The 25,624-nt window shown below is 43.8% G+C and overlaps 1 protein-coding gene across 6 annotated transcripts in view; it reads right to left on the bottom strand.

Moving 5' to 3' along the window:
- The window catches only part of nid2a (nidogen 2a (osteonidogen)), a 208,028-nt gene that overhangs the window by 180,159 nt on the left and 2,245 nt on the right, over positions 1 to 25,624 (bottom strand). For all 6 annotated transcript variants that reach the window (XR_011593109.1, XM_070879213.1, XM_070879214.1 and 3 more), the window contains exons 4-9: positions 24,674 to 25,251; positions 24,007 to 24,156; positions 23,647 to 23,898; positions 17,593 to 17,793; positions 16,947 to 17,174; positions 12,698 to 12,841 (exon numbers count right to left, since the gene is read on the bottom strand). Coding sequence is in view for 5 of the 6 variants with exons in the window: in XM_070879213.1 (XP_070735314.1) it covers positions 12,698 to 12,841; positions 16,947 to 17,174; positions 17,593 to 17,793; positions 23,647 to 23,898; positions 24,007 to 24,156; positions 24,674 to 25,251 (1,553 nt within the window). In the remaining variant the exon portion in view is untranslated. The remainder of the gene's footprint in view (positions 1 to 12,697; positions 12,842 to 16,946; positions 17,175 to 17,592; positions 17,794 to 23,646; positions 23,899 to 24,006; positions 24,157 to 24,673; positions 25,252 to 25,624) is intronic.

The raw sequence follows: 25,624 nt of genomic DNA, 5'->3' as shown, positions 1-25,624 counted from the left end.
TATCCACATTATACTTCATCTGCCATGCATTTGCCCACTCACCTAACCTATCCAAGTCACTCTGCAGCCTCATAGCATCCTCCTCGCAGCTCACACTGCCACCCAACTTAGTGTCATCACCAAATTTGGAGATACTACATTTAATCCCCTCGTCTAAATCATTATTGTACAGTGTAAACAGCTGGGGCCCCAGCACAGAACCTTGCGGTACCCCACTAGTCACTGCCTGCCATTCTGAAAAGTACCCATTTACTCCTACTCTTTGCTTCCTGTCTGACAACCAGTTCTCAATCCACGTCAGCACACTACCCCCAATCCCATGTGCTTTAACTTTGCACATTAATCTCTTGTGTGACACCTTGTCGAAAGCCTTCTGAAAGTCCAAATACACCACATCAACTGGTTCTCCCTTGTCCACTCTACTGCAAACATCCTCAAAAAATTCCAGAAGATTTGTCAAGCATGATTTCCCTTTCACAAATCCATGCTGACTTGGACCTATCATGTCACCTCTTTCCAAATGCGCTGCTATGACATCCTTAATAATTGATTCCATCATTTTACCCACTACTGAGGTCTGGCTGACCGATCTATAATTCCCTGTTTTCTCTCTCCCTCCTTTTTTAAAAAGTGGGGTTACATTGGCTACCCTCCACTCGATAGGAACTGATCCAGAGTCAATGGAATGTTGGAAAATGACTGTCAATGCATCCGCTATTTCCAAGGCCACCTCCTTAAGTACTCTGGGATGCAGTCCATCAGGCCCTAGGTATTTATCGGCCTTCAATCCCATCAATTTCCCGACTAATAAGGATTTCCCTCAGTTCTTCCTCCTTACTAGACCCTCTGACCCCTTTTATATCCGGAAGGTTGTTTGTGTCCTCCTTAGTGAATACCGAACCAAAGTACTTGTTCAACTGGTCTGCCATTTCTTTGTCCCCCGTTATGACTTCCCCTGATTCTGACTGCAGGGGACCTACATTTGTCTTTACTAACCTTTTTCTCTTTACATATCTATAGAAACTTTTGCAATCCGTCTTAATGTTCCCTGCAAGCTTCTTCTCGTACTCCAATTTTCCCTGCCCTAATCAAACCCTTTGTCCTCCTCTGCTGAGTTCTAAATTTCTCCCAGTCGCCGGGTTCGCTGCTATTTCTGGCCAATTTGTATGCCACTTCCTTGGCTTTAATACTATCCCTGATTTCCCTTGATAGCCACGGTTGAGCCACCTTCCCTTTTTTATTTTTACGCCAGAAAGGAATGTACAATTGTTGTAGTTCATCCATGCGGTCTCTAAATGTCTGCCATTGCCCATCCACAGTCAACCCCTTAAGTATCATTCGCCAATCTATCCTAACCAATTCACGCCTCATACCTTCAAAGTTACCCTTCTTTAAGTTCTGGACCATGGTCTCTGAATTAACTGTTTCATTCTCCATCCTAATGTAGAATTCCATCATATTATGGTCACTCTTCCCCAAGGGGCCTCGCACAACGAGATTGCTAATTAATCCTCTCTCATTACACAACACCCAGTCTAAGATGGCCTCCCCCCTAGTTGGTTCCTTGACATATTGGTCAAGAAAACCATCCCTTATGTACTCCAGGAAATCCTCCTCCACCATATTGCTTCCAGTTTGGCTAGCCCAATCTATGTGCATATTAAAGTCACCCATTATAACTGCTGCACCTTTACTGCATGCACTCCTAATTTCCTGTTTGATGCCCTTCCCAACATCACTACTACTGTTTGGAGGTCTGTACACAACTCCCACTAACGTTTTTTGCCCTTTGGTGTTCTGCAGCTCTACCCATATAGATTCCACATCATCCAAGCTAATGTCCTTCCTAACTATTGCATTAATCTCCTCTTTAACCAGCAATGCTACCCCACCTCCTTTTCCTTTTATTCTATCCTTCCTGAATGTTGAATACCCCTGGATGTTGAGTTCCCAGCCCTGATCATCCTGGAGCCACGTCTCCGTAATCCCAATCACATCATATTTGTTAACATCTATTTGCACAGTTAATTCATCCACCTTATTACGGATACTCCTTGCATTAAGACACAAAGCCTTCAGGCTTGTTTTTTTAACACCCTTTGTCCTTTCAGAATTTTGCTGTACAGTGGCCCTTTTTGTTCTTTTTCTTGGGTTTCTCTGCCCTCCACTTTTCCTCATCTCCTTTCTGTCTTTTGCTTTTGTCTCCTTTTTGTTTCCCTCTGTCTCCCTGCATTGGTTCCCATCCCCCTGCCATATTAGTTTAACTCCTCCCCAACAGCACTAGCAAACACTCCCCCTAGGACATTGGTTCCGGTCATTCTTCTAAATTCCAGTGAATATAAGCCTAGTCGACCCAGTCTTTCGTCATATGTCAGTCCTGCCATCCCGGGAATCAGTCTGGTGAACCTTCGCTGCACTCCCTCAATAGCAAGAATGTCCTTCCTCAGATTAAGAGACCAAAACTGTACACACAGTCAAGGTGTGGCCTCACCATGGCCCTGTACAACTGCAGTAAGATCTCCCTGCTCCTTTACTCAAATCCTCTCGCTGTGAAGGCCAACAGGCCATTTGCCTTCTTCACCGCCTGCTGTACCTGCATGCCAACTTTCAATGACTGATGTACCATGACACCCAGGTCTCGTTGCACCTCACTTTTTCCTAATCTATCACCATTCAGATAATAATCTGCCTTCCTGTTTTTGCCAGCAAAGTGGATAACCTCACATTTATCTGCATTATACTGCATCTGCCATGCATTTGCCCAATCACCTAACCTGTCCAAGTCACCCTAAGCATCCTCTTCACAGCTCACACTGCCACCCAGCTTAGTATCATCTGCAATCTTGGAGATATTACATTCAATTCCTTCATCTAAATCATTGTATATTGTAAATAGCTGGGGTCCCAGCACTGAACCTTACGGCACCCCACTAGTCACTGCCTGCCATTCTGAAAGGACCCGTTTATTCCTGCTCTTTGCTTCCTGTCTGCCAACCAGTTCTCTATCCACGTCAATACATTACCCCCAATACCATATACTTTAATTTTGCACACTAATCTCTTGTGTGGAACCTTGTCAAAAGCCTTATGAAAGTCCAAATACACCACATCCACTGGTTCTCCCTTGTCCACTCTACTAGTTACATCCTCAAAAAATTCTAGAAAATTTGTCAAGCATGATTTCCCGTTCATAAATTCATGCTGACTAGGACCGATCCTGTCACTGCTTTCTAAATGCACTGCTATTACATCTTTAATAATTGGTTCCAACATTTTCCCCATTACCGATGTCAGGCTAACCGGTCTATAATTCCCTGTGTTTTCTCTCCCTCTGTTTTTAAAAAGTGGGGTTACATTAGCTACCCTCCAATCCATAGGAACTGATCCAGAGTCTATGGAAAATGACCACCAATGCATCCACTATTTCAAGGGCACTTCCTAGTTGAAAGCCATGATCTGAAAGCCTGGCAAATGGAATAATGGCAATGGGAAACATTTAAACAGATGAGAATACTTAATATAAGAACATAAGAACATCAAAAATAAGAGCAGGAGTAGGCCATATGGCCCCTCGAGCCTTCTCCGCCATTTAATGCGATCATGGCTGATCCGATCATGGACTCAGCTCCACTTCCCTGCTTGCTCCTCATAACCCCTTATCGATTAAGAAACTATCTATCTCTATCTTATATGTATTCAATGTCCCAGCTTTCACAGCTCTGTGAGGCAGTGAATTACACAGATTTACAACCCTCTGAGAGAGGAAATTCCTCCTCATCTTAGTTTTAAATGGGCAGCTCCTTATTCTAAACTTATGCCCCCTAGTTCTAGTCTCCCCTATCAGTGGAAACATCCTCTCTGCATCCACCTTGTCAAGCCCCCTCATAATCTTATACGTTTCGATAAGATCACCTCTCATTCTTCTGAATTCCAATGAGTAGAGGCCCAACCTCCTCAACCTTTCCTCATAAGTCAACGCCCTCATCTCCGGAATCAACCTAGTGAACCTTCTCTAAACTGTCTCCAAAGCAAGTATATCCTTTCCTAAATATGGAAATCAAAACTGCACACAGTATTCCAGGTGTGGCCTCACCAACACCCTGTATAACTGTAGCAAGTCTTCCCTGCTTTTATACTCTATCCCCTTTGCAATAAAGGCCAAGATTCCATTGGCCTTCCTGATCACTTGCTGTACCTGCATACTAACCTTTTTTTTTGCACAAGTACCCCCAGGTCCCATTGTTCTGGAGCACTTTGCAATCTTTCTCCATTTAAATAATAATTTGCTCTTTTATTTTTTTCTGCCAAAATGCATGACCTCATCTGCCAAATTTTTGCCCACTCAGTTAGCCTGTCTATGTCCTTTTGCAGATTCTTTATGTCCTCCTCACACATTGCTTTTCCTCCCATCTTTGTATCGTCAGCAAACTTGGCTACATTACACTCGGTCCTTTCTTCCAAGTCGTTAATATAGATTGTATATAGTTGGGGTCCCAGCACTGATCCCTGTGGCACCTCACTAGTTACTGATTGCCAACCCGAGAATGAACCATTTATCCTGACTCTCTGTTTTCTGTTAGTTAGCCAATCCTCTATCCCTGCTACTATATTACCCCCAACCCCGTGAACTTTTATCTTGTGCAGTAACCTTTTATGTGGCACCTTGTCAAATGCCTTCTGGAAGTCCGAATACATCACATCCATTGGTTCCCCTTTATCCACCTTGTTTGTTACATCCTCAAAGAATTCCAGTAAATTTGTCAAACATGACTTCCCCTTCACAAATCCTTGATGATTCTGCCTGACTGAATTATGCTTTTCCAAATGTCCTGCTACTGCTTCTTTAATAATGGACTCCAACATTTTCCCAACCACAGATGTTAGGCTAAATGGTCTATAGTTTCCTGCTTTTTGTCTGTCTCCTTTTTTAAATAGGGGCATTACATTTACAGTTTTCCAATCTGCTGGGACCTCCCCAGAATTCAAGGAATTTTGGTAAATTACAACCAATGCATCCACTATCATTGCCGTTATTTCTCTTAAGAAGCTATGATGCAAGCCATCAGGGCCAGGGGAGTTATGCTCCTTTAGTCCCATTATCTTACTGAGTACCACCTCCTTAGTGATTGTGACTGTGTTAAGTTCCTCCCCCTGCATAGCTCCTTGATTAGTTGAAACTGGCACTGAGGCATCCTCCAGGTTACAGTCCTCATGAGAAACATAGAAATTTACAGCGCAGAAGGAGGCCATTTCGGCCCATCGTGTCCGTGCCGGCCGTTAAAGAGCTACATGGCCCTCGGTCAGCAGCCCGGAAGGTTACATATAAACCTATGAACAATGGCGGACAGGTGAAGAGCATCCGGCCCAACCACACAACTGCGACACCACATGCATCGCAACATTTTACACTTCACCCCAACCGGAGCCATGCGATCTCCCGTGAAAGGCAAAAAACAGATAAAAACCCAGGCCAATTGGGGGTAAAGAAATGTGGGAAAATTCCTCTCAGAGCCATCCAGGCGATCAAAACTAGTTCAGGAGATCACTCTGGCCATATTCGATTCCCTGCAGTACTTACCATCGTATCTGCGCCAGCCAACAAGAGGTTATCCAGTCTAATCCCACTTACCAGCTCTAGGTCCGTAACCCTTCAGGTTATGGCACTTCAAGTGCCCATCCAAGCACCTTTTAAATGTGGTGAGGGTTTCAGCCTCTTCCACCCTTCCAGGCAGTGAGTTCCAGACCCCCACAAACCTCTGCGTGAAAAAGCTTCCCCTCAAATCCCCTCTGAAACTTCCATCAACCAGTTTAAAACTATGCTTCCTCGTAATTGACCCCTCCACCAAGGGAACGAGGCCCTTGCTATCCACTATATCCAGGCCCCTCAAAATTTTATACACCTCAATCAGGTCTCCTCTCAGCCTCCTCTGTTCCAAAGAGAACAAACCCAGCTTATCCAATCTGTCCTCATAGCTAAGATTCTCCATTCCAGGCAGTATCCTCATAAATCTCCTCTGCACCCTGTCCAGTGCAATCACGTCCTTCCTAAAATAAAGGCGACCAGACTGCACGCAGTATTCCAGCTGTGGCCTAACCAGAGTATAATACAATTTAAGCATAACCTCCCTGCTCTTGTATTCTCATCATCATAGGCAATCCCTCGAAACGAGGATGACTTGCTTCCACGCCCCAAAAAAGGATGAGTTCACAGGTGTTTCGAATGAAGAACCCAAACTACATCCTCAAGGTTGGAAGATGCCTGTGCGTGGATTTTTTTAATGTGTGGTGGCCGTTGCACGCCAGCCACCACACGGGCTTGACAGAGCTAGGTCTTGGTGCAGTGGCAAGGATTATCCAAGACGACTGGAGACCAGCTCTGCTGCACGGACCTAGTGCGCACACATATCGCAATGTGGGCTGGCCCGTGCTGCCCCTGGGCCCCATGTCCTGAACTCACACCTCTCCTGGGCCCCGATCACATCCCTCCATAGTCTCTCGCCACTCCTGCTGTGTCTGCCCATGCGGCAATCACCGACCTGGACCTTGCTGATGTCACTCTTCGCTGCCGTTGCCCTCCTGCACCAGCTCGTGCTGTACCTGCTAGTGGCCTGCCTCCACGCTGCTCCCAGGACCACATGCCGCTCCTTTTATGGCCCCGACCTGCTGCTGATGGGGGCCTCCACGTATTCTATGCCTCGGCCAATAAAGGCAAGCATTCCGTAGGTGCCTTTTTAACCACCTTATCCACCTGGCCTGCTACTTTCAGGGATCTGTGGACAAGCATTCAAGGGCCCTTTGTTAATCAACACTTCTAAGTGGCCTATCGTTTAATGTGTATACCCTTTCCTTATTAGTCCTCCCCAAGTGCATTACCTAACATTTCTCTGAATTAAATTCCATTTCCCACTGTTCTGCACATCTGACCAGTAGATTAATATCCTCCTGCAATCCAAGACTTTCCTCTTCATTATTAACCACACAGCCAATTTTAGTGTGATCTGCAAACTTCTTAATCATACCCCCTGTATTCAGATCTAGATCATTGATGTATATCACAAAAAGCAAGGGACCCAGTGCTGAGCTCTGCGGAACCCCACAGGAAACATCCTTCCAATCACAAAAACATCCATCAACCATTACCCTTTGCTTCCTACATCCAAGCCAATTTTGGATCCAACTTGCCACTTTGCGCTGGATCCCATGTGGGACTTTATCAAAAGCTTTGCTAAAGTCAATATACACTACACACTACCTTCATCGACCCTCCTGGTTACCTCCTCGAAAAATTCAATCAGGTTAGTCAAACACAATCTTCCCTTAACAAATCCGCGCTGACAGTCCCTAATTAATCCTTGCCTTTCTAAATGTAGATTTATCCTGTCCTTCAGGATTTTTTCCAATAATTTTCCCACACTGAGGTTAGGCTGACAGGCCTGTAATTACTTGGCCTATCCCTTTCTTCCTTCTTAAACAAGGGTACCACATTACCAGTCCTCTGGCACTATGCCCAAATCCAAAAAGGACTGGAAAATGATGGTCAAGGCCTCTGCTGTTTCCTCTTTTACTTCGCTCAACAGCCTGGGATGCATTTCATCCAGGCCTGGGAACTTATCCACTTTCAAAGCTGCTAAACCCCTTAATACCTCCTCTCTCACTAGGTTTATTTTATCCAGAATTTCACACTCCTCCTCGAAAGCAGTGAAAATAGATTAAGGACCACACCAACATCTTCTGCCTCCACACACAGATTACCCTCATGATCTCTAATGGCCCTACCCTTTCTTTAGTTATCTTCTTGCTCTTAATATATTTAGAGAACATCTTTGGGTTTTCCTTCATTTTACTTGCCAATAATTTTTCATGCTCTCTCTTAGCATTCCTAATATCCTTTTTAATTTTACCTCTAAACTTTCTCTATTCCTCCAAAGATTCTACAGTATTTAGCCGCTGGTATATGACATAAGATTCCCTTTTTTTCCTTATCCTCCCCTGTAAGCCCCTCGACATCCAGGGGGCTCTAGAATTGTTATTCCCACCCTTTTTCTTTAAGGGCACATCTTTGGCCTGAGCCCTCCAGATCTCCTCCTTGAATGCCTCCCACTGTTCCGACACTGATTTACCCACAAGTTACTGTTTCCAGTCCACCATGGCTAAATCACTCCTTAACTTAGCAAATTTAGCTTTTCCCCAAATCAGAACTTTTATTCCAGGCCTATTCTTGTCCTTATCCATAACCAACTTGAATCTGACTGAATTATGGTCACTGGCACTCAAGTGCTCTCCCACTAATACCCCTTCAACCTGCCCAGCTTCATTCCCCAAAACTAAATCCAAGACCGCCCCCTGTCGTGTTGGGCTTGCTACATACTGACTAAAAAAGTTCTCTTGAATGCATTTTAAGAATTCCACACCCTCTATACCCTTCACACTATATTTGTCCCAATCAGTATTAGGATAGTTGAAATCCACTACTTTTACTACCCTATGGTTTTTGAACTTCACAGAAATGTGCCTACATACTTGCTCTTCTATCTCCCTCCCACTGTTTGGGGGTTTATAATACATGCCCAGCAGTGTGATCACCCCTTTTTTATTTTTCAGTTCAACCCACACAGCCTCATTTGATGATACCTCTAACATATCATCCCTCCTCACAGCTGTAATAGTTTCCTTAATGCCCCTTTTTCTTACCCCCCTCTCTGTCTTGTCTAAAAATCCTGTAACCAGGAATATTGAGCTGCCAAACCTGCCCCTCTTTCAGCCATGTCTCTGTAATGACTATAATGTCATACTCCCAAGTGTCTACCTGTACTTTCAGCTCATCCACCTTATTCACTATACTCTTTGCATTGAAGTATATACCAATTAGCACAGGAAGACCTCCTAGATTACTACTTATTTCCTCTGTCTTACAGATTCACTTTCTACATTCTTGCTTTCCAATTTCAGCTTTACTTCCTTCCCTATTGAATTTGTTCTCAGGTTTCCACCCACCTGCCAAGCTAGATTAAACTCTCCTGCATGCTTTTAAGCTGCGGGGTGACCACCTCCTGAAACATGCTATCCACGTAGCTCTCAGCCTCGCGGATGCACCGCATTGACTCCAGCTGCTGCTCAAGCTCTGAAACACGGAGCTCGAGCAGTTGAAGCTGGAGACACATCCTGTACACATGATTGTCTAGGCCGCACCAAGCATCCAGAACTTTGCACATGCCGCAGGATGTGCAGTCCACAGGACTGAGCTGCCCTGCCATCCCTCTAATTAAACATCTGATTAAAAAGAAAAAGAGAGAGATAGAAACTTACCAATCAAACAGCCAACCAGACGAGGGCTGTGAGCTCCAAGCCAGAAGTGAACTCCTCGCCGACCTCCGGCCCTCCTGCTCCTCGCTGACCTCCCGAACTCACGGACCTCTCGAACTAAGGTTCCATTCCATTCTCCTCAATAGCAGCTGGTTCTACCTTTCCAGCAATCTCCAATATTTTTGGATGACAAAGTTGTGCAGGGCACAGGAAGCTACAACTGTGCATGATACATGCTCAGGGGAACATTTCAGAGTCCCTCCTGACCTTTCCAGGCAATTAAAGCACTCCTTTAAGACCCTGATTATTCTCTCTGATAACTCTAGTCATAGCATGGGCCACGTTGTACTGCTCGTGGGGGAGCCTGTATGCCTGATAGCAACGATCCCTAGCTGATCGTATACAGATCCCATGTGGTCGCTTGAAAGGAGCCAATGGCATAGAAATTGTGTGCAATGACAATTTTTACAGCCAAAGGCACAACTGGGCAGCAGATGATCTTGGCTGGAGGTCTTCATGCAAAAGCTGGTATAGCTCTCCTTTAGCTTCCTTTATAACCATATTCTTCACACACAAACCTCCTCACTGATATCTTCAAAAGATTATCAAGTGAGGGGGTAATAACTTGTGTGGTGCAGCCTCCTCAAACACTGCTTCACCTTCCTGCCCTCTATCCTGTATTGTTCTTCCTCCATTAAAACATTGAACAACGGAATGCCAATTGGGCCTCCCATTATGCTGGCTCTCAATCTTTTACTTTTGGCAGGGGCAATCCTTTCCTTGTAGTCTCAGAGGCCCCCAGGCTGTCAGGGGTAAGGCCAGCTCTGTACAGGTGCATTTTTTAAAAATACTGCACAAACAATCTCTTCAGATACCGCCAAACACGTTTTTAAACTTCTCAAGACAACGGGCTACAGGTTTCTACCAGTATCAGCAAATGTTGGCAACCGAAACACTTCATTTATTTAATTCTAACTTACCCTGGGTGCATGGGTTTTTGGCCCATGTGCGACATTTATTTGCATATATTAAATGAGCTCCAGGCAGTATTGGCTCACGCATCACAAGGAGGCCCCAAATATAAACAGCACCGCAACCATTACGCGGGCGGAAATCTAATGGAAACAGGATCTACCCCAATTTGCAACCCTCACAAAGTAGAAATGCGATGCCAGCATCAATAAAATGCTGGAAATGGTGTGTAAATTTAGGACCAGTGTAAACAAAATTTTGCCATGTTACTTCAAAACTACTATACTGTTTTACTTATGTTAATTATTTGCATGAATATTTATGAAAAAAAATATAAGTTGTGGGATCATCCAACTTTAAAATGTAACCCTGCATGCCATTTAAAATAGGATTTTATTCTATATTATGTCCGGCTGCAATAAATTGTAGATGCACTTTTCTTAGTCCCAACCAGTCCCCATTCCCACCGCCATCCTCCGCCTGGCTAAACTACTTCTCACTTTGAACAACTTCTGCTTTAACTCCACTCACTTTCTCCAAATTCAAGGTGTTGCTATGGGAACCCGCATGGATCCTAGCTATGCCTGCCTTTTCGTGGGACATGTGGAACATTCTTTGTTCCAGTCCTACTCGAGTCCCCTCCCTCACCTTTTTATCCGGTACATTGATGACCGTATCAGTGCCATTAACTGCTCTAGCCCCAAATTTGAAAATTTCATTCACTTTGCATCCAATTTCCACCCTTTCCTCACCTTCACATGGTCCATCTCTGACTCTTCCCTTCCCTTCCTCGACTTCTCTGTCTCCATTTCTGGGGATAGGCTTTTGACCAATATCCACTAAAAGCCCACTGACTCCCACCGCTACCTGGACTACACTTCCTCCCACCCCGCATCCTGTAAGGACTCCATTCCACTCTCCCAGTTTCTCCATCGGATCTGCTCTGACGGCACCACCTTTCACACTAATGCCTCTGACATGTCTTCCTTTTTCCTCAACTAAGGATTCCCCTCGGCCTTGGTTAACATGGCCCTCGACCGTGTCCGTTCTATTTCCCGCACCTCTCTCTCACCCCTTCCCCTCCCTCTCAGAACCACGACAGGGTTCCCCTTGACCTCACCTTTCACCCCACCAGCCTCCACGTTCAACGGATTATCCTCCACCATTTCCGCCACCTCCAGCGTGATCCCACCACCAATCACATCTTCCCCTCCCTTCCCCTCTCAGCATTCCGATGGGATCGCTCCCTCTGCGATACCCTGGTCCATTCCACAGTCACTCCCAGCACATCCTCCCCTTCCCACAGCACCTTCCCGTGCAAGCACAGGAGATGCAATACCTGCCCTTTTACCTCCTCCCTTCCCACTATTCAGGGCCCCAAATACTCCTTCCAGGTGAAACAGCGATTTACTTGTACTTCTTTCAATTTAGTATATTGTATTTGCTGCTCACGATGTGGTCTCCTCTACATTGGGGAGATCAAGCGTAGATTGGGTGACCACTTTGCTGAACGCCTCCATTCAGTCCGTAAGTGTGGCCCTTAGCTTCCGGTCGCCCGTCACTTTAATTCTCCATTCCACTCCCACTCTGATATCTCCATCCTCGGACTCCTGCACTGTTCCAATAAAGCTCAACGCAAGCTCGAGTAACAGCCCCTCATCTTTCATTAAGGCACTTTACAGCCTTCTGGACTCAACATCGAGTTCAGCAATTTCAGAGCATAAACTCTGGTCATCTTTGGCTCCCTTCCCCCCATCTTATGTTTTTATTGTCTTTGTCTCTAATGGCAGCTGGTCATTACTCCACCATCCACACCCTATCCAGATTAAAATGTTTCTAACTTCTGTTGTGTATCTGTAAAGCATGCACTCCCATGTTCCGCCACCAGGGAGCGCATCCCCTGAAGTCCCAAGGGATCCCAGCATCCCTTGGGAGCACTTTAAATAAGCCGACCCCTAAGGCCTGTTCCTCACTCTGGAGTGTCTTAATAAAGACTGAGGTCACTGTTACTTTAACCTCCCTGTGTGCAGTCTCATCTGTGTTAGGAACACAATAACTTCTGTCATCACCATTTGAATTCGGCCCATCATCCCTTTTGTCTCTCTAATCTCTCCTGCCTTTCACTCTCACAGACCTTCTCTTTTGTTCTTTCTTCCCCTCCCCCTTTCAGTGCTTCTTAAGAATGTGCTCTTTATGAACAGTCGGCAGTTCTGACGAAGGGTTGTCGACCCGAAACGTAAACTTTGTTTTTCACTCCACTGATGCTGCCTAATCCACTGAGATTTCCAGCATTCTCTGTTTTTATTTCTTCGTCAGTGTTGGTTAAAAATTGCTATTTAGAATTTTAAAAAGCTAACAGATGTACAACAAAGACCACACGGGACTGTACAGCACCAATATCAGATTTATTCTCTTTACGTACCTGTGCAAACCTTGCCATCTCCTTGGTAGCCTGGTGCACACGTGCACATGTGGTCACGCTCATTTATTGGGAAACACTGTGCCCTTGCATCACAAGTGTGGCTTCCATCTTGACATGGATTTACAGTTTCAGGCCTAGAGTTAACTGCACAGAAACAATAAGAGAAACAAATGAAGAACTGCATTTTAAAGAAATATATACAATTCAAAAAGACCAGCTATATGATGACCGAAGGACAGGTGAGTATCTTAATTAGAGTTAACACCTACCATTATCAGTATTTTACCACTAGTTTACACAACAAGGAAATCAATCATATCCATAATTGACCAGAACATCGACACTAAACACAAATGTTAGAATATGTTTTACTGGTAGAGCGAAAGGAACAAAAAGAGAAAGACTGTAATTGCATTTATATATTGTTTCATCGGGTTCTCATGATATCCCAAATAACTTTATGACCAATAGATTATCTTTGAAGTACAGTCACTATTCTCATGTGAGCAAACATGACAGCCAATTTGTGAACAGCAAAGTCTCACAAATAGCACATGCATGAATGATCAGATAGTGTGATTTTGGTGGTGTTAGGTGAAGGGCAAGGGATGAACCAGACATTACTTAGTTACTCAAGACAATCAACTTTGCTCATTCCCCTCGGATTATACAGAGGGGGCAATTTAGTTCTATAAACTTCTAGTGGCCGGATTTTCGGAAGGATTGCGACAACCTGGTCGCAAAGCCTGAGCGGGATCCTTGGGTACCTGTTTGCGGCGGCGCTTTCAAGTACCGGCAAGGAGAGATGCGCGATGTGCAACGACTCGGATTGCGTTTGCGTCCGAGTTTCAGCTCTCTCCTGACCCGTACGCCGTGCCCAGAATACCGACAGGTCAAACCTATCGGTGCAGCCCTGCCAGCAGCGGTAAGTATTAGAACCTGCAAAAAAGGTAAGTTAAAGTTTTTATTTTTAATTTTTTTGCAGCGATTAATTACATAGTTAAGGGTCTTGTAAATGTTTTTGAATGTTTTTTGAATTTTGTTTCCTTTTTCTGCCCCCTCCCAAGGCTTCTCTTGCAGCGCTCCCGGCCCCGGACTAAAGTTGCCGAAACTTGCGGTTTGCGCCGTAAATGCTTGTGCAATGCCTCCCTTACCGATGCACCCCTTACACAAACGTAAAGGCCGAAAGTTCAAGCTAAAAATGGTAAGTTTCACGTATCACTACAGTTTTCGGTGAAAAACCCCGAAAGCTGAAAATCCGGAAACTCTAAGCTCTACCTCACTACAACCTCTCTCAACCCTTCCACTGTTTCTAAATTGTCAGACTCCAGTATTGGATGAGCGGAAATTCTTCCAAATAAATATTGGGAAGACTGAAGCCATTGTCCCCGCCACAAACTCCAATCCCTAGCTACTGATTCCATCCGTCTCCCTGGCAACTGTCTGAGGTTGAACCAGACCGTTCGCAACCTTGGTGTCGTATTTCACCCATAGGTGAGCTTCCGATCAAATATCCACGCCATCACTAAAACCGCCTGCTTCCACCTGCATAATATCACCCAACTCCGCCCCTGCCTCAGCTCATCTGCTGCTGAAACGCTCATCAATGCCTTTGTTACCTCTATACTTGACTATTCCAATGGACTCCTGGTCAGACTCCCATCTTCCACCCTCCATAAACTAAAGTTCATCCAAAATGCTGCTGCCCATATCTTAACTCATACTAAGCCCCGTTCACCCATCGCCCCTGTGCTCGCTGACCTATATTAGCTCCCGGATGAACAACGCCACGATTTAAAAATTCTCATCCTTGTTTCAAATCCCTCCATGGCCTCGGCCCTCCCTATCTCTGTAACCTCCTCCAGCCCTACAACCCTCCGGGATATCTGCGCTCCTCCAATTCTGGGCTCTTACATATCCCAGATATCAATCGCTCCATCATTGCTGGTTGTGCCTTCAGCTGCCAAAGCACCAAGCTCTAGAATTCCCTCTCTAAACCTCTCTACTGTCAGCTGTGGCTCAGTGGGTAGCACTTACCTCTAAGTCTGAAGGTTGTGGGTTCAAATCCCACTCCAGGGACTTGAGCACAAAAATCTAGACTGACACTCCAGTGCAGTGCTGAGTTGCACTGTCAGAGATGAGATATTAAACCGAGGCCCCATCTTCTCTCTCAGGTGGACATAAAAGATCCCATGACACTATTTTGAAGAAGAGCAGGGGAATTACCCCGGTGTCCTGGCCAGTATTTATCCCTCAATCTACATAACAAAAACAGATTATCTGGTCATTATCACTTTGCTGTTTGTGGGAGCTTGCTGTGTGCAAATTGGCTGCTGCATTTCCTACATTACAACAGTGACTACACTTCAAAAAGTACTACATTGGCTATAATGTGTTTTGAGACGTCCGGTGGTTGTGAAAGGTGCTATATAAATGCAAGTTATTGTTGCTTAAAATTCTTTAAACTACCTTCTTGTGCCTATTTCCTCCTTTAAGATGCGCCTTAAAAGCTACCTCCATCTGCCCTAATATCGCCTTATGTGGCTTGGTGTCAAATTTTGTTTGATAACGCTCCTGTGAAGTGCCTTGGGATGTTTTACAACGTTAAAGGCCCTATATAAATGCAAGTTATTGTTGCTTAAAATTCTTTAAACTACCTTCTTGTGTCTTTTCTTAATTGGATTAATGTAGATTTCAAATTTAAACAACGATTTTAGCAATGAACAACAGAAAGAGAATTGTGCTTCAGATGAGTGGTGTAGGAAGGATATTCAGAATTAGTAGAGAAGAGAAGAATGGGCTCATAACGGAGACAGTCATAAAGACAATGTGGTCATTAGTGATACAGGATTTCTAAATGACAAAAATCCAATTTAAATCTTACTGCTCATTAAATATATTTTTTAATTTAACAGGAAATGTTCATTTGTAACCTGAGTAATACCGAATCAATAAGTAAATAACATTACAAATCAAAGCCATTGAAAGGACCTGCCTGCCTGGATCATTTCTCAATTCCAGGATGTTCTGTAATGTTTGCACCACCAGGACCAAGTGAAGGTGGCTAGAGGTAAACAATTACTTTGGAGAAAGTTATATTCTTTATTCCTTTTCAAAGTCCATTCCATCTCGAGACAGCACATTTACCATTGAAATTGATGGTTCCAGGGAAATCTTGATTAAACAGTTATAGGGCTTTAATGTTCTTGAGGATATCTTGTGATCCCATAAGTGTTCCCAATCTGAGGAATTGCATTAAACATGGCAATATGTCCTCGGTGATAATAATACAATCACACCATCAGACTTGTCGCCATCCTTTTACTAGCAACTAAATAATAGGCAGCAGTTTTAAATATTCCCTTCAGCAATCAGAGAAGGTTCAATGTTTTGGTCAGTCCTACTGTTAAACCCAGCTCAATAAAAGGGTTTATTTTCTTAATTTATTTCCAAATAAGAACAAACTTATTAACGAAAGGAAATCCAAGTGCTAGAAAGGAAAAGTGTTATAAAAAGAATGATTGTTTGCCAATAAGGGATAAACATAATTTATATCAATGTACAAAATACTTTCCCATTCTCAACACAATCTTACTAGAAAAGAGTCCCCTGTATTTTAAGTTTGCAAACTCATGATCCACTTCACCCATCAGACATTTTTCTCATGCATTGAATCATTTGACTTCCTGACCTCAGGCCTGTGGCCAGTGTATTCACTTGTTCAGAGTAAAAAGAGATTTGTTAAGATCTGGCATATTAAGCCGCTTTCTCGGCCTTTTCAATGACCTTGGTGTTAGGTCATTATTCCAATTCTCTTCTTGCCTACCTCCTTTATGAATGTCCCTTTATTGCATAACACAGGAGCATGTACTTTCTATGCATGCAGGAACAATCAAAAGGCATGGGTCAGATAGTCTGTAAATAGTCACTCAGTATGTGTTACTGCTCAGAAGAAATAAAGAACATTGTTCAAGGATCAAGTGAACAATGCTCTTGCCCTAGCAGGTGCAAGCAGATATTGTTTAACATGCATTTCGAAGTCTGACTTCTGACTCCATGAATCTAAGCGAACAGTGCCAGGATTTTTAAAAAGTTAGCTGCACATTTATTATTGTTTAAACGCAGTCTTATCATTTAAAATAGGCATCTAGAATGCACAATAATTCCAACATCTTATTCTTTCTCCACAGAACTAATAAAATAAAAGAATGCAAAAACAGAATGAGATTCTAACCCAGATATCATTTACCTCTGGCGGGGCCAATCTGGTTGATCATTGCATATCTAACCACCTGCTCACTCTGATCATATAGCACAAAAATACGGTCAGCATTAAGTTGTTGAGTGGCTGGCATGGTCCTTGGTGCATGTTCACAGTCATAGTAGGTAATATTCTGTCTCAACTGATAACGAAGTGTCTGTGTCTCACCATTCCCGGATTCAACAGAATACTCCCTGTAGGCTGTAGAGGTCATTGCTGCAGAGGGGAAGTTTAAAAAAAAATGAGTAACATCTGTACTATTTACAATGTTAAAGAAAATTAAAAATGAAAGATCTTGAGAACAGCAATACGGTTTATACTTCTTACTGCATCATTTGTAGAGTGTGACCATTTTCACACAGACAGCTGTATGAGTATGAAATTGTTTCATGCATTTACAAAGCTTCAGTTAAGGATGTTATATCACAAATAATACTCTTCCCAGTGAATGGCAAGATAGCTATTTAACAGTTACTTGCATTACAGAGAAAAATTCAAGAAACCATGATTTATTTTTAAAGGACCAAATAATAATCTGAAAATATTCAGACAACAATAAAAATGATAGGAAGTTTAAAAATAAAAAAATGTTAACATATGTAAAAAAAATCCCGACTTAATGATGTTGACATACCAGAACTGGAGCGGTGGTAGAGTTCATCATATGGCTGGATCTGGACTGTAGCACCTTGGGCTATATTGGGCAACTCACCCTCAATCTCAGTAGTAACACTGAGATAATTCTGTGCATCCAGACCTTGAGCTATTTGCATTATATTTAACTTCTCATTGCCTGGATAGAAGGTGACATCGACATTGCGAATAAATTTGGCACCTAGAAGACATTTTAAAAATTAGGCCTTGCGCTGAAAGCAACCTACTATTGCAATATTACCGATTAGAAATTCAATTGTTCCTGAAAACGGACGCAGGGATCGCGATGTGGGATCAATCGCGCCCATTCAAAATAATGTAGGCAACATACAACTTTCTGCTGCCTGCTGATTAACATGATTGTGGCGTGTAGTCCAGCACTGAATGCGCTACTGAGTGGCTGCACGCTCAGTAAGGGGCCCAAGTTCGTGCGAGGCTAGCACCAATTAAAACTAGCCTGTACTTCATAAAGGCAATCTGCACATTTTAAAGGGGAAGTGCATTCTCACTGGGAAACAGAGTCTGAGCAGGAAAATGTAATACTGATGGCACAACAGGGGAGAAAGCATGCCCCAAGGTTCTTGGATGCAGCACTGGATGCCTTGGTGCAGGAGGTGAACAGAAATGGCGGACCAGTTAAACAAATACTTTGGTTCTGTCTTCACGAAGGAAGACACAAATAACCTTCCGGAAATACTAGGGGCACGAGGGTCTAGTGAGAAGGAGGAACTGAACGAAATCTTTATTAGGCGGGAAATTGTGTTAGGGAAATTGATGGGATTGAAGGCCGATAAATCCCCGGGGCCTGATAGTCTGCATCCCAGAGTGCTTAAGGAAGTGGCCCTAGAAATAGTGGATGCATTGGTGATCATTTTCCAACAGTCTATCGACTCTGGATCAGTTCCTATGGACTGGAGGGTAGCTAATATAACACCACTTTTTAAGAATGGAGGGAGAGAGAAGGCGGGTAATTATAGACCGGTTAGCCTGACATCAGTAGTGGGGAAAATGTTGGAATCAATTATTAAAGATGAAATAGCAGCACATTTGGAAAGCAGTGACAGGATCGGTCCAAGTCAGCATGGATTTATGAAAGGGAAATCCTGCTTGACAAATCTTCTAGAATTTTTTGAGGATGTAACTAGTAGAGTGGACAAGGGAGAACCGGTGGATGTGGTGTATTTGGACTTTCAAAATGCTTTTGACAAGGTCCCATACAAGAGATTGGTGTGCAAAATCAAAGCACATGGTAGTCGGGGTAATGTACTGACGTGGATAGAGAACTGGTTGGCAGACAGGAAGCAGAGAGTCGGGATAAACAGGTCCTTTTCAAAATGGCAGGCAGTGACTAGTGGGGTACCGCAGGGTTCAGTGCTAGGACCCCAGCTATTTACAATATACATTAATGATTTGGATGAGGGAATTGAGTGTAATATCTCCAAGTTTGCAGATGACACTAAGCTAGGTGGCGGTGTGAGCTGTGAGGGGGACGCTAAAAGGCTGCAGGGTGACTTGGATAGGTTAGGTGAGTGGGCAATCGGGTGGCAGGTGCAGTATAATGTGCATAAATGTGAGGTTATCCACTTTGGTGGCAAAAACACGAAGGCAGAATATTATCTGAATGGCGGCAGATTAGGAAAAGGGGAGATGCAATGAGACTTGGGTGTCATGGTACATCAGTCATTGAAAGTTGGCATGCAGGTTCAGCAAGCAGTGAAGAAGGCAAATGGTATGTTGGCCTTCATAGCTAGGGGATTTGAGTATAGGAGCAGGGAGGTCTTACTGCAGTTGTACAGGGCCTTATTGAGGCCTCACCTGGAATATTGTGTTCAGTTGTGGTCTCCTAATCTGAGGAAGGATGTTCTTGCTATTGAGGGAGTGCAGCGAAGGTTCACCAGACTGATTCCGGGGATGGCAGGACTGATATGCGAGGAGAGACTGGATCGACTGGGCCTGTATTCACTGGAATTTAGAAGTATGAGAGGGGATCTCATAGAAACATATACAATTCTGACGGGACTGGACAGGTTAGATGCAGGAAGAATGTTCCCGATGTTGGGGAAGTCCAGAACCAGGGGACATAGTCTAAGAATAAGGGGTAAGCCATTTAGGACTGAGATGAGGAGAAATTTCTTCACTCAGAGAGTTGTTAACCTGTGGAATTCCCTGCCAAAGAGAGTTGTTGATGCCAGTTCATTGGATATATTCAAGAGGGAGTTAGATATGGCCCTTACAGCTAAAGGGATCAAGGGGTATGGAGAGAAAGCAAGAAAGGGATACTGAGGTGAATGATCAGCCATGAACTTATTGTATGGTTGTGCAGGCTCGAAGGGCCAAATGGCCTATCCTGCACCTATTTTCTATGTTTCTATGTTTCTAAGTCCTGTTTTCACAGGGGGCCAGGAGGCCCTCCAGGAAAATTCGGAAAAGATAATGGGAGCAGACAACCGCCATGGTCAATGCCAACAGTGTAGCCCCAAGGATGTGGATGCAGTGTAGAAAGAAGTTTGATGACCTCACACGAGTGGTCAAGGACGGTGAATTCATCTTCAAATGCCATAATCCCACCATCTGCACCATTAGCCACACACACTGCTCAATGCGCCACACCCACCAACAATCTCTACCAAACACGACTCATACCTCACATTCATAGCTACACTTCACCCTCACAGACTTAGCGCTGCTGCAAACCTCACACCCACATCTCACAGCTTGCACACATTGCTAGCTATTCAACCATGACTGGCACATCACCCAAACACATTGCACCACACTCACTGACACACTTTCCTTTCTCTTGCAGGACAACGTGGCTCATATCTGGAGGCAGCATGACCGAGCCTTCCTCCGATGGAGGAGATGTTGCTGGCCATTATTGGGAGGGCCATCGCTGAGCCCGTGGCCAGCGGCGGGGCTGAACGAATGCAAGGTGTTGGTATCCTCATACGTAATCCTCCTTCTCACATCCCACTTCCCCTCATCCCACAATCTCTTCTGATTTACAAGCTACAGATGGTGTAAGCATGCACCTCTTGCTTTCCACCACTCCCCTCACCATAACTTATCCTTGTGCCTTTCTCCTTTCAGATAGCCAAGAACTGAGACTTGGCCAAGCACAGGTGGGGGAGTATGAAATAGAAGAGCACCAGGGCACTGAAGAAGATATAGGACCATCACTCAATTTCACACTTGCAACCTCCAACTAAGATACTGACATTCCACGCAGTTTAGAGGATAGGTTATAGGCGGGATTTGCATGTCATGAGACACCGGGCATGAGTGGCCTGCAGCCAGGACAGGGAGAAAGGGTAACGCAGGTACCAGCTCCTCGGAGGGCAAGGTCGCATGTGAGTTCTGCTGCAGAGGACTCAGATGAGGACTTCAATGGGGTGGCCTACAGAAAAATGCGGATGGGTACACACAAGTAAATGCTTAGTGTATTGCCTGGCCTGCCAGAAAGTCTGAGTGCAATGTCAAGCAGCATGGAGAAGTCCAGCACCAACCTTTCAAGGCTTTGCGCAGAGCTTGGAGCCCATGATCTCCAGCAATCAAGTGACGGGCAACTCCATTAGCACACTTGTGGACCCACCCATGAGGTAGCATCGGATTGTAGATGTCTCAGCTTCCATTGCAGCACAAGCAGAAGCCACCCTACGACAGAGTGCTGCAGTGGAAGCTCAGACTTCTGTTATTCTAGCTCAGACTGCTCGCATCCATGCTCAGCTCGCTGCCACGCAAACTAAGACTGCTGCCATCATGGCTGCATTTACCAGTATGGAAAAGAGCTTGCAGGGTGTCGTTGCAGTCCAGCAATCTGTCCTCCAGCAGATTACTAGGATTGCTGAGGCGCTACCCCGGGGAAGTGGAGCACGAACCTGCTGTCCTTTCTTAGGATGTCAGCATGCGCCTCCCAGCACCCACTCCACCTGTGCCCTTGCTGTTGCCTGTCAGCCACCCATGCTGAGGTGATGCAGTCTAAAACCGGGCCTTCTAGGCCCAGAGCTGCTCAAAGTTATCCTGCAAGGCCATCTGCAGTATCCCCACTGAAAGTCAGCAGCCTTCCACCAGCCGTGCTACAGCCACTGGGGTAGCACTGTGTAGGAGCACTGGGACAGGCAAATGCACACGGAGCGCAGGCACTAAGGGAATGCACAAGGGTATGTAGTTGACTTTGTTATGTAATATTTGATGGATTGATGTATAAAGTTGGTTTGGAATATTTATTTTGTGGTGACTTTTATTTCAGCATTGTGACCAAGAAGACACTGTGATGGTCTGGAACAGAGGGATGGTAAGGTGTGTGACTGTTGTACAATGGGTATTTGGGGTTGTGTACAATGGAACCGTAGTCAAATGAGGTGATCACGGACAGCTTGACTGGAGATGGGCTGTGCTGGTTGCCTCCGCCCTTCCTCCTGCTCCTCCTCACTCTGTCAGCAGCTTGTCTTCTTCTTTGCTGCCTCTGCTCCATCTCACTGTCATGCTGCAGGCCAAGGGGGATGACAATTATAGCACCCATGACTGGGAGCAAATGAGCTGACCAGAAGACTTGAAGTCAGAAACTAGGCCTTTTCCACTTGCAGCACCACTTCCTGTCACCTCAGCAACTTTAAATAGAAAGTTGCTTCAAACATGTCTACAAACTTACAGAGCCAGTAGAAATTAATTAGCAAATAACCTGAGAGAGGGTGATAATCCCTTTAAATAGTACTAGTGGGTGGGTCCTTGCAGCTGCTGAATGCATGGTCAGCTGTGCGAAGTTAAGACAGGGTGTTAGCTCCAGCGTTGAGGATGAAAATGGCAGCAATGCCATCAATTTAGCATTGCACGCTGATTGGATTCACAATCTGCCTACTCTAATATTTCTGCCGCATGCTCCTAACACCTTCCTTACCACCCTCACCAAAATAGCGTCCAGCACAGCCCGAACTAGACGTGGGTACCCACGCGCAGACGCCATTTTCAACACAAATCGGCACCCATAGTGCTGAAAAATCTTGCGCTATGGAGTCGAATTTCTAGCGCCACATTTGTTACAATTACTTCTTTCCTTACACCTTCTCTTCTAAAACCAATAATTCACATGATTTTTATCTCAACCAAGTGGCCATTCTTTGTGTGTGAATGTGGACACTGAGCACCCAGCAACAATGGAGAAAATCACAGCTGAACCAGGTCCAGTCCTCATGTGCCTTTCAGCAGAGATCACAGAATAACAGTCAGGAGCAAGTAACCATGGCCAATGTTTTTTTCCCTCCAACTTATTCTGGAGATGTTGAGGTCAACTGTAGTGCTGCCACTGCTACTCTGGAGTGGTGTATCCTGTGTGCATTACTTGCATCATTTCAGCCAGAAAACCATTGGTGATGTACACTGTGCACAATCATATTCACAGGTATAGAGAGAATAGTGAAATAAATACAGAAAGTGCTGGAAATTTGAGCAAATGAAAAGTTACTAAAAGCAGGCTAGTCAGCATCTGACAGAGAAAGGCAGGTTAACACTTTGGGTGGAATCCTTTAAATCTCTGCCCTGGCAAAGGTCAACTCTCTCAACAGAGGCCAGATATCAAAGATTAAATATTCTAGTACTGCGCCACATGGTGCCTTTACCCGCTGAGCCATTAAAGAGTTTCTGTTGAATTTAAACAAACAGACAGCAACTCAAAATAGGTAAGAGAACTACAGACTATTTTCTTTACTAGTTTAAAAGTAATAGAAGGGCTTCAAAATCTCCGTTATAACTAGCTACATTAACTCACAGGATATAACTCAACTTCAGTTTGGGTTCAAGTGTTAGTGTCTACAATATTAGACATTTACACTAAAGTACCGATCTCTGCAACCAAACTTAAAGAGCACCAAAGGGCTTTTTGCCTAACTGCATGACGCAGTTTCCAGGTGGGTTTATACATCAAAAGCAGTCAGGGGTCAGGAGCGGACGACTCTTCACTTACCAAACTCCTCATTTACTCTGGGTATTGGACACATGACAAATTTCAATTAAAATTAGGCAATGTAAACTGACTTACCTGCAATGCTAAAACCATTTTTGTAGCCTGGTTGTTCGAGAGCAAACAACCATCCAAAAAGATCTCCAATTATAGACAGTGATTGCATTGCCCAACCTATTCTCTCAGGAATTTGGCTAATCGCTGTAAAGGCTCTCCCATCATTTACAACTACATATGCATGCAGGTCAGCATTCTGAAACTCCACAGGCAGTCGACTGGCTCCAACCATTAATTTTCCATTTACTTTTCCATTCACACGCTGTGTAACACCTACAGAGAAATTAATCAAATGATTACATAAATGTGCAATGGCTAGATAGTTTCTAAGAACAGAGGTAAATTTAAATTAAGCTAGGAACTTTATTTTATTTTAACTACCTTCAGGTAGACATTGCCTTCCATTGCCATAGTAACCAGAATGGCAATGACAGCAGAATCCACTTGAGTAATCAGCACAGTAAGCATTCTGGGAACATTGTCCCTGGTGTCTCTCACAGGTTTCCCTTGTATCCGTGCTGTAAGTGAAAACTGAAAGACAAGCTTGCCTTAGTCAGAATACCCAACAATTTTTCAGATTACAACAGAGAAAATGTCAGCTCAAAATATTTAACACTTCTTATGAGCCACAGGTAACATTGGCACAAGTTTTATTGGAATTAGCCATTGCTGCTTGGTTTGAAAAACCTGTATAACTAGGCCCCAGTAACTAAGGTGAAAGTAAGTTATCAAATCCCTATTCACTACTTCTACAAATACAAACTCCATCATACAATAATTGTATTTCTACTTTCATTATTTTTCAAGAATTGCACTGTTTGATACCTGGATATAAAATTGTCAAAGTGTATAGTGATATTAATTAACATTCATATAGCTACAAATTATCCAAAAACTTTCATGTCAAATGCAAAAATATTTTTTGTATTCTTGAATGGTAAATTTTGTTACAGATTAGAATAGTACAGGCTATAATTTAAAAAATTATTTTAAAAAAAATCATAATGTATTGATCAAATATTTGAAATCAACTTTTCAAGCCACTTACCGCCAGTACCCAGTTCCTCATCTTCTTCCACACTGACAATGTGTCTATCATGTGTAACTGGTAATGGATTTCTAGGCAAAGAGTCAACTTCTGAGTATCCATCAGGGTACTTTGGCCCAGTCCCACCCTCAGGGTACCTCTCAGGATATGATGACCCAGCATCAACTTCTGGGTACCTCTCAGGATATGATGGCAAAGCCCCAGACTCAGGGTATGATGACACAACTCCTGCCTCTGGATAACCTTCAGGATAGGATGGTATAATGCCTGCATCTGGATATGGTGGATCCTCTGGAATACCATCAACTCTCTCCTGAGGTCCTGTGGATACGGAGGGCGCGTATTCAAACTCTTCTTCGTCATCATCAACTTCATAATATGGTCTGTAATCTTCAGCGTCAGTGTAATCAGATTCCAGTATATCAGGCATCACTGGACTACTTAAGGTACTGTCCAATGTTACAATGGAATCCTCTCCTGAAGGTTCCCCTCCGACTTTTGCTTGCATTATATTGTTGAATGAGGAAGTTCCACCAATATGAAAAACCCATACACCTCGGGCACCTGTATTGCCCATCCTACAATGGCCATAAAATAATGAGTTTAGTCTTAACTTAATACTCATTTTCTAAATGGCATCTGTAATCTTTAATTATTGGTGTTTCAAGCAGATTTTCAATAAATTTCAGTAAAACTCCACTTTGCCATTGAAAGTAATTCCAATTAGTCATATGTAGAACTTACTGAATATTAAATCTAGCACACGATCTTACGTCTCCAAAGCTTACAGAACTGATCATTGGTATTTTACTCATTGGAAATGTATTCATCTATAGGAAATTAAATAATTTTCAGTTCTTAATATACAGAAAAGCTTGCAATATTTTGTGCAGCAATGTGGCTAGCTAATTGCTCACATTTCATTAAATTAAACATGGTTCAATAGCATGC

Source organism: Pristiophorus japonicus, chromosome 4, assembly GCF_044704955.1.
Source record: "Pristiophorus japonicus isolate sPriJap1 chromosome 4, sPriJap1.hap1, whole genome shotgun sequence".
Lineage (NCBI taxonomy): Eukaryota > Metazoa > Chordata > Chondrichthyes > Pristiophoridae > Pristiophorus > Pristiophorus japonicus.
This window is presented reverse-complemented; position numbering and strand designations above follow the sequence as displayed.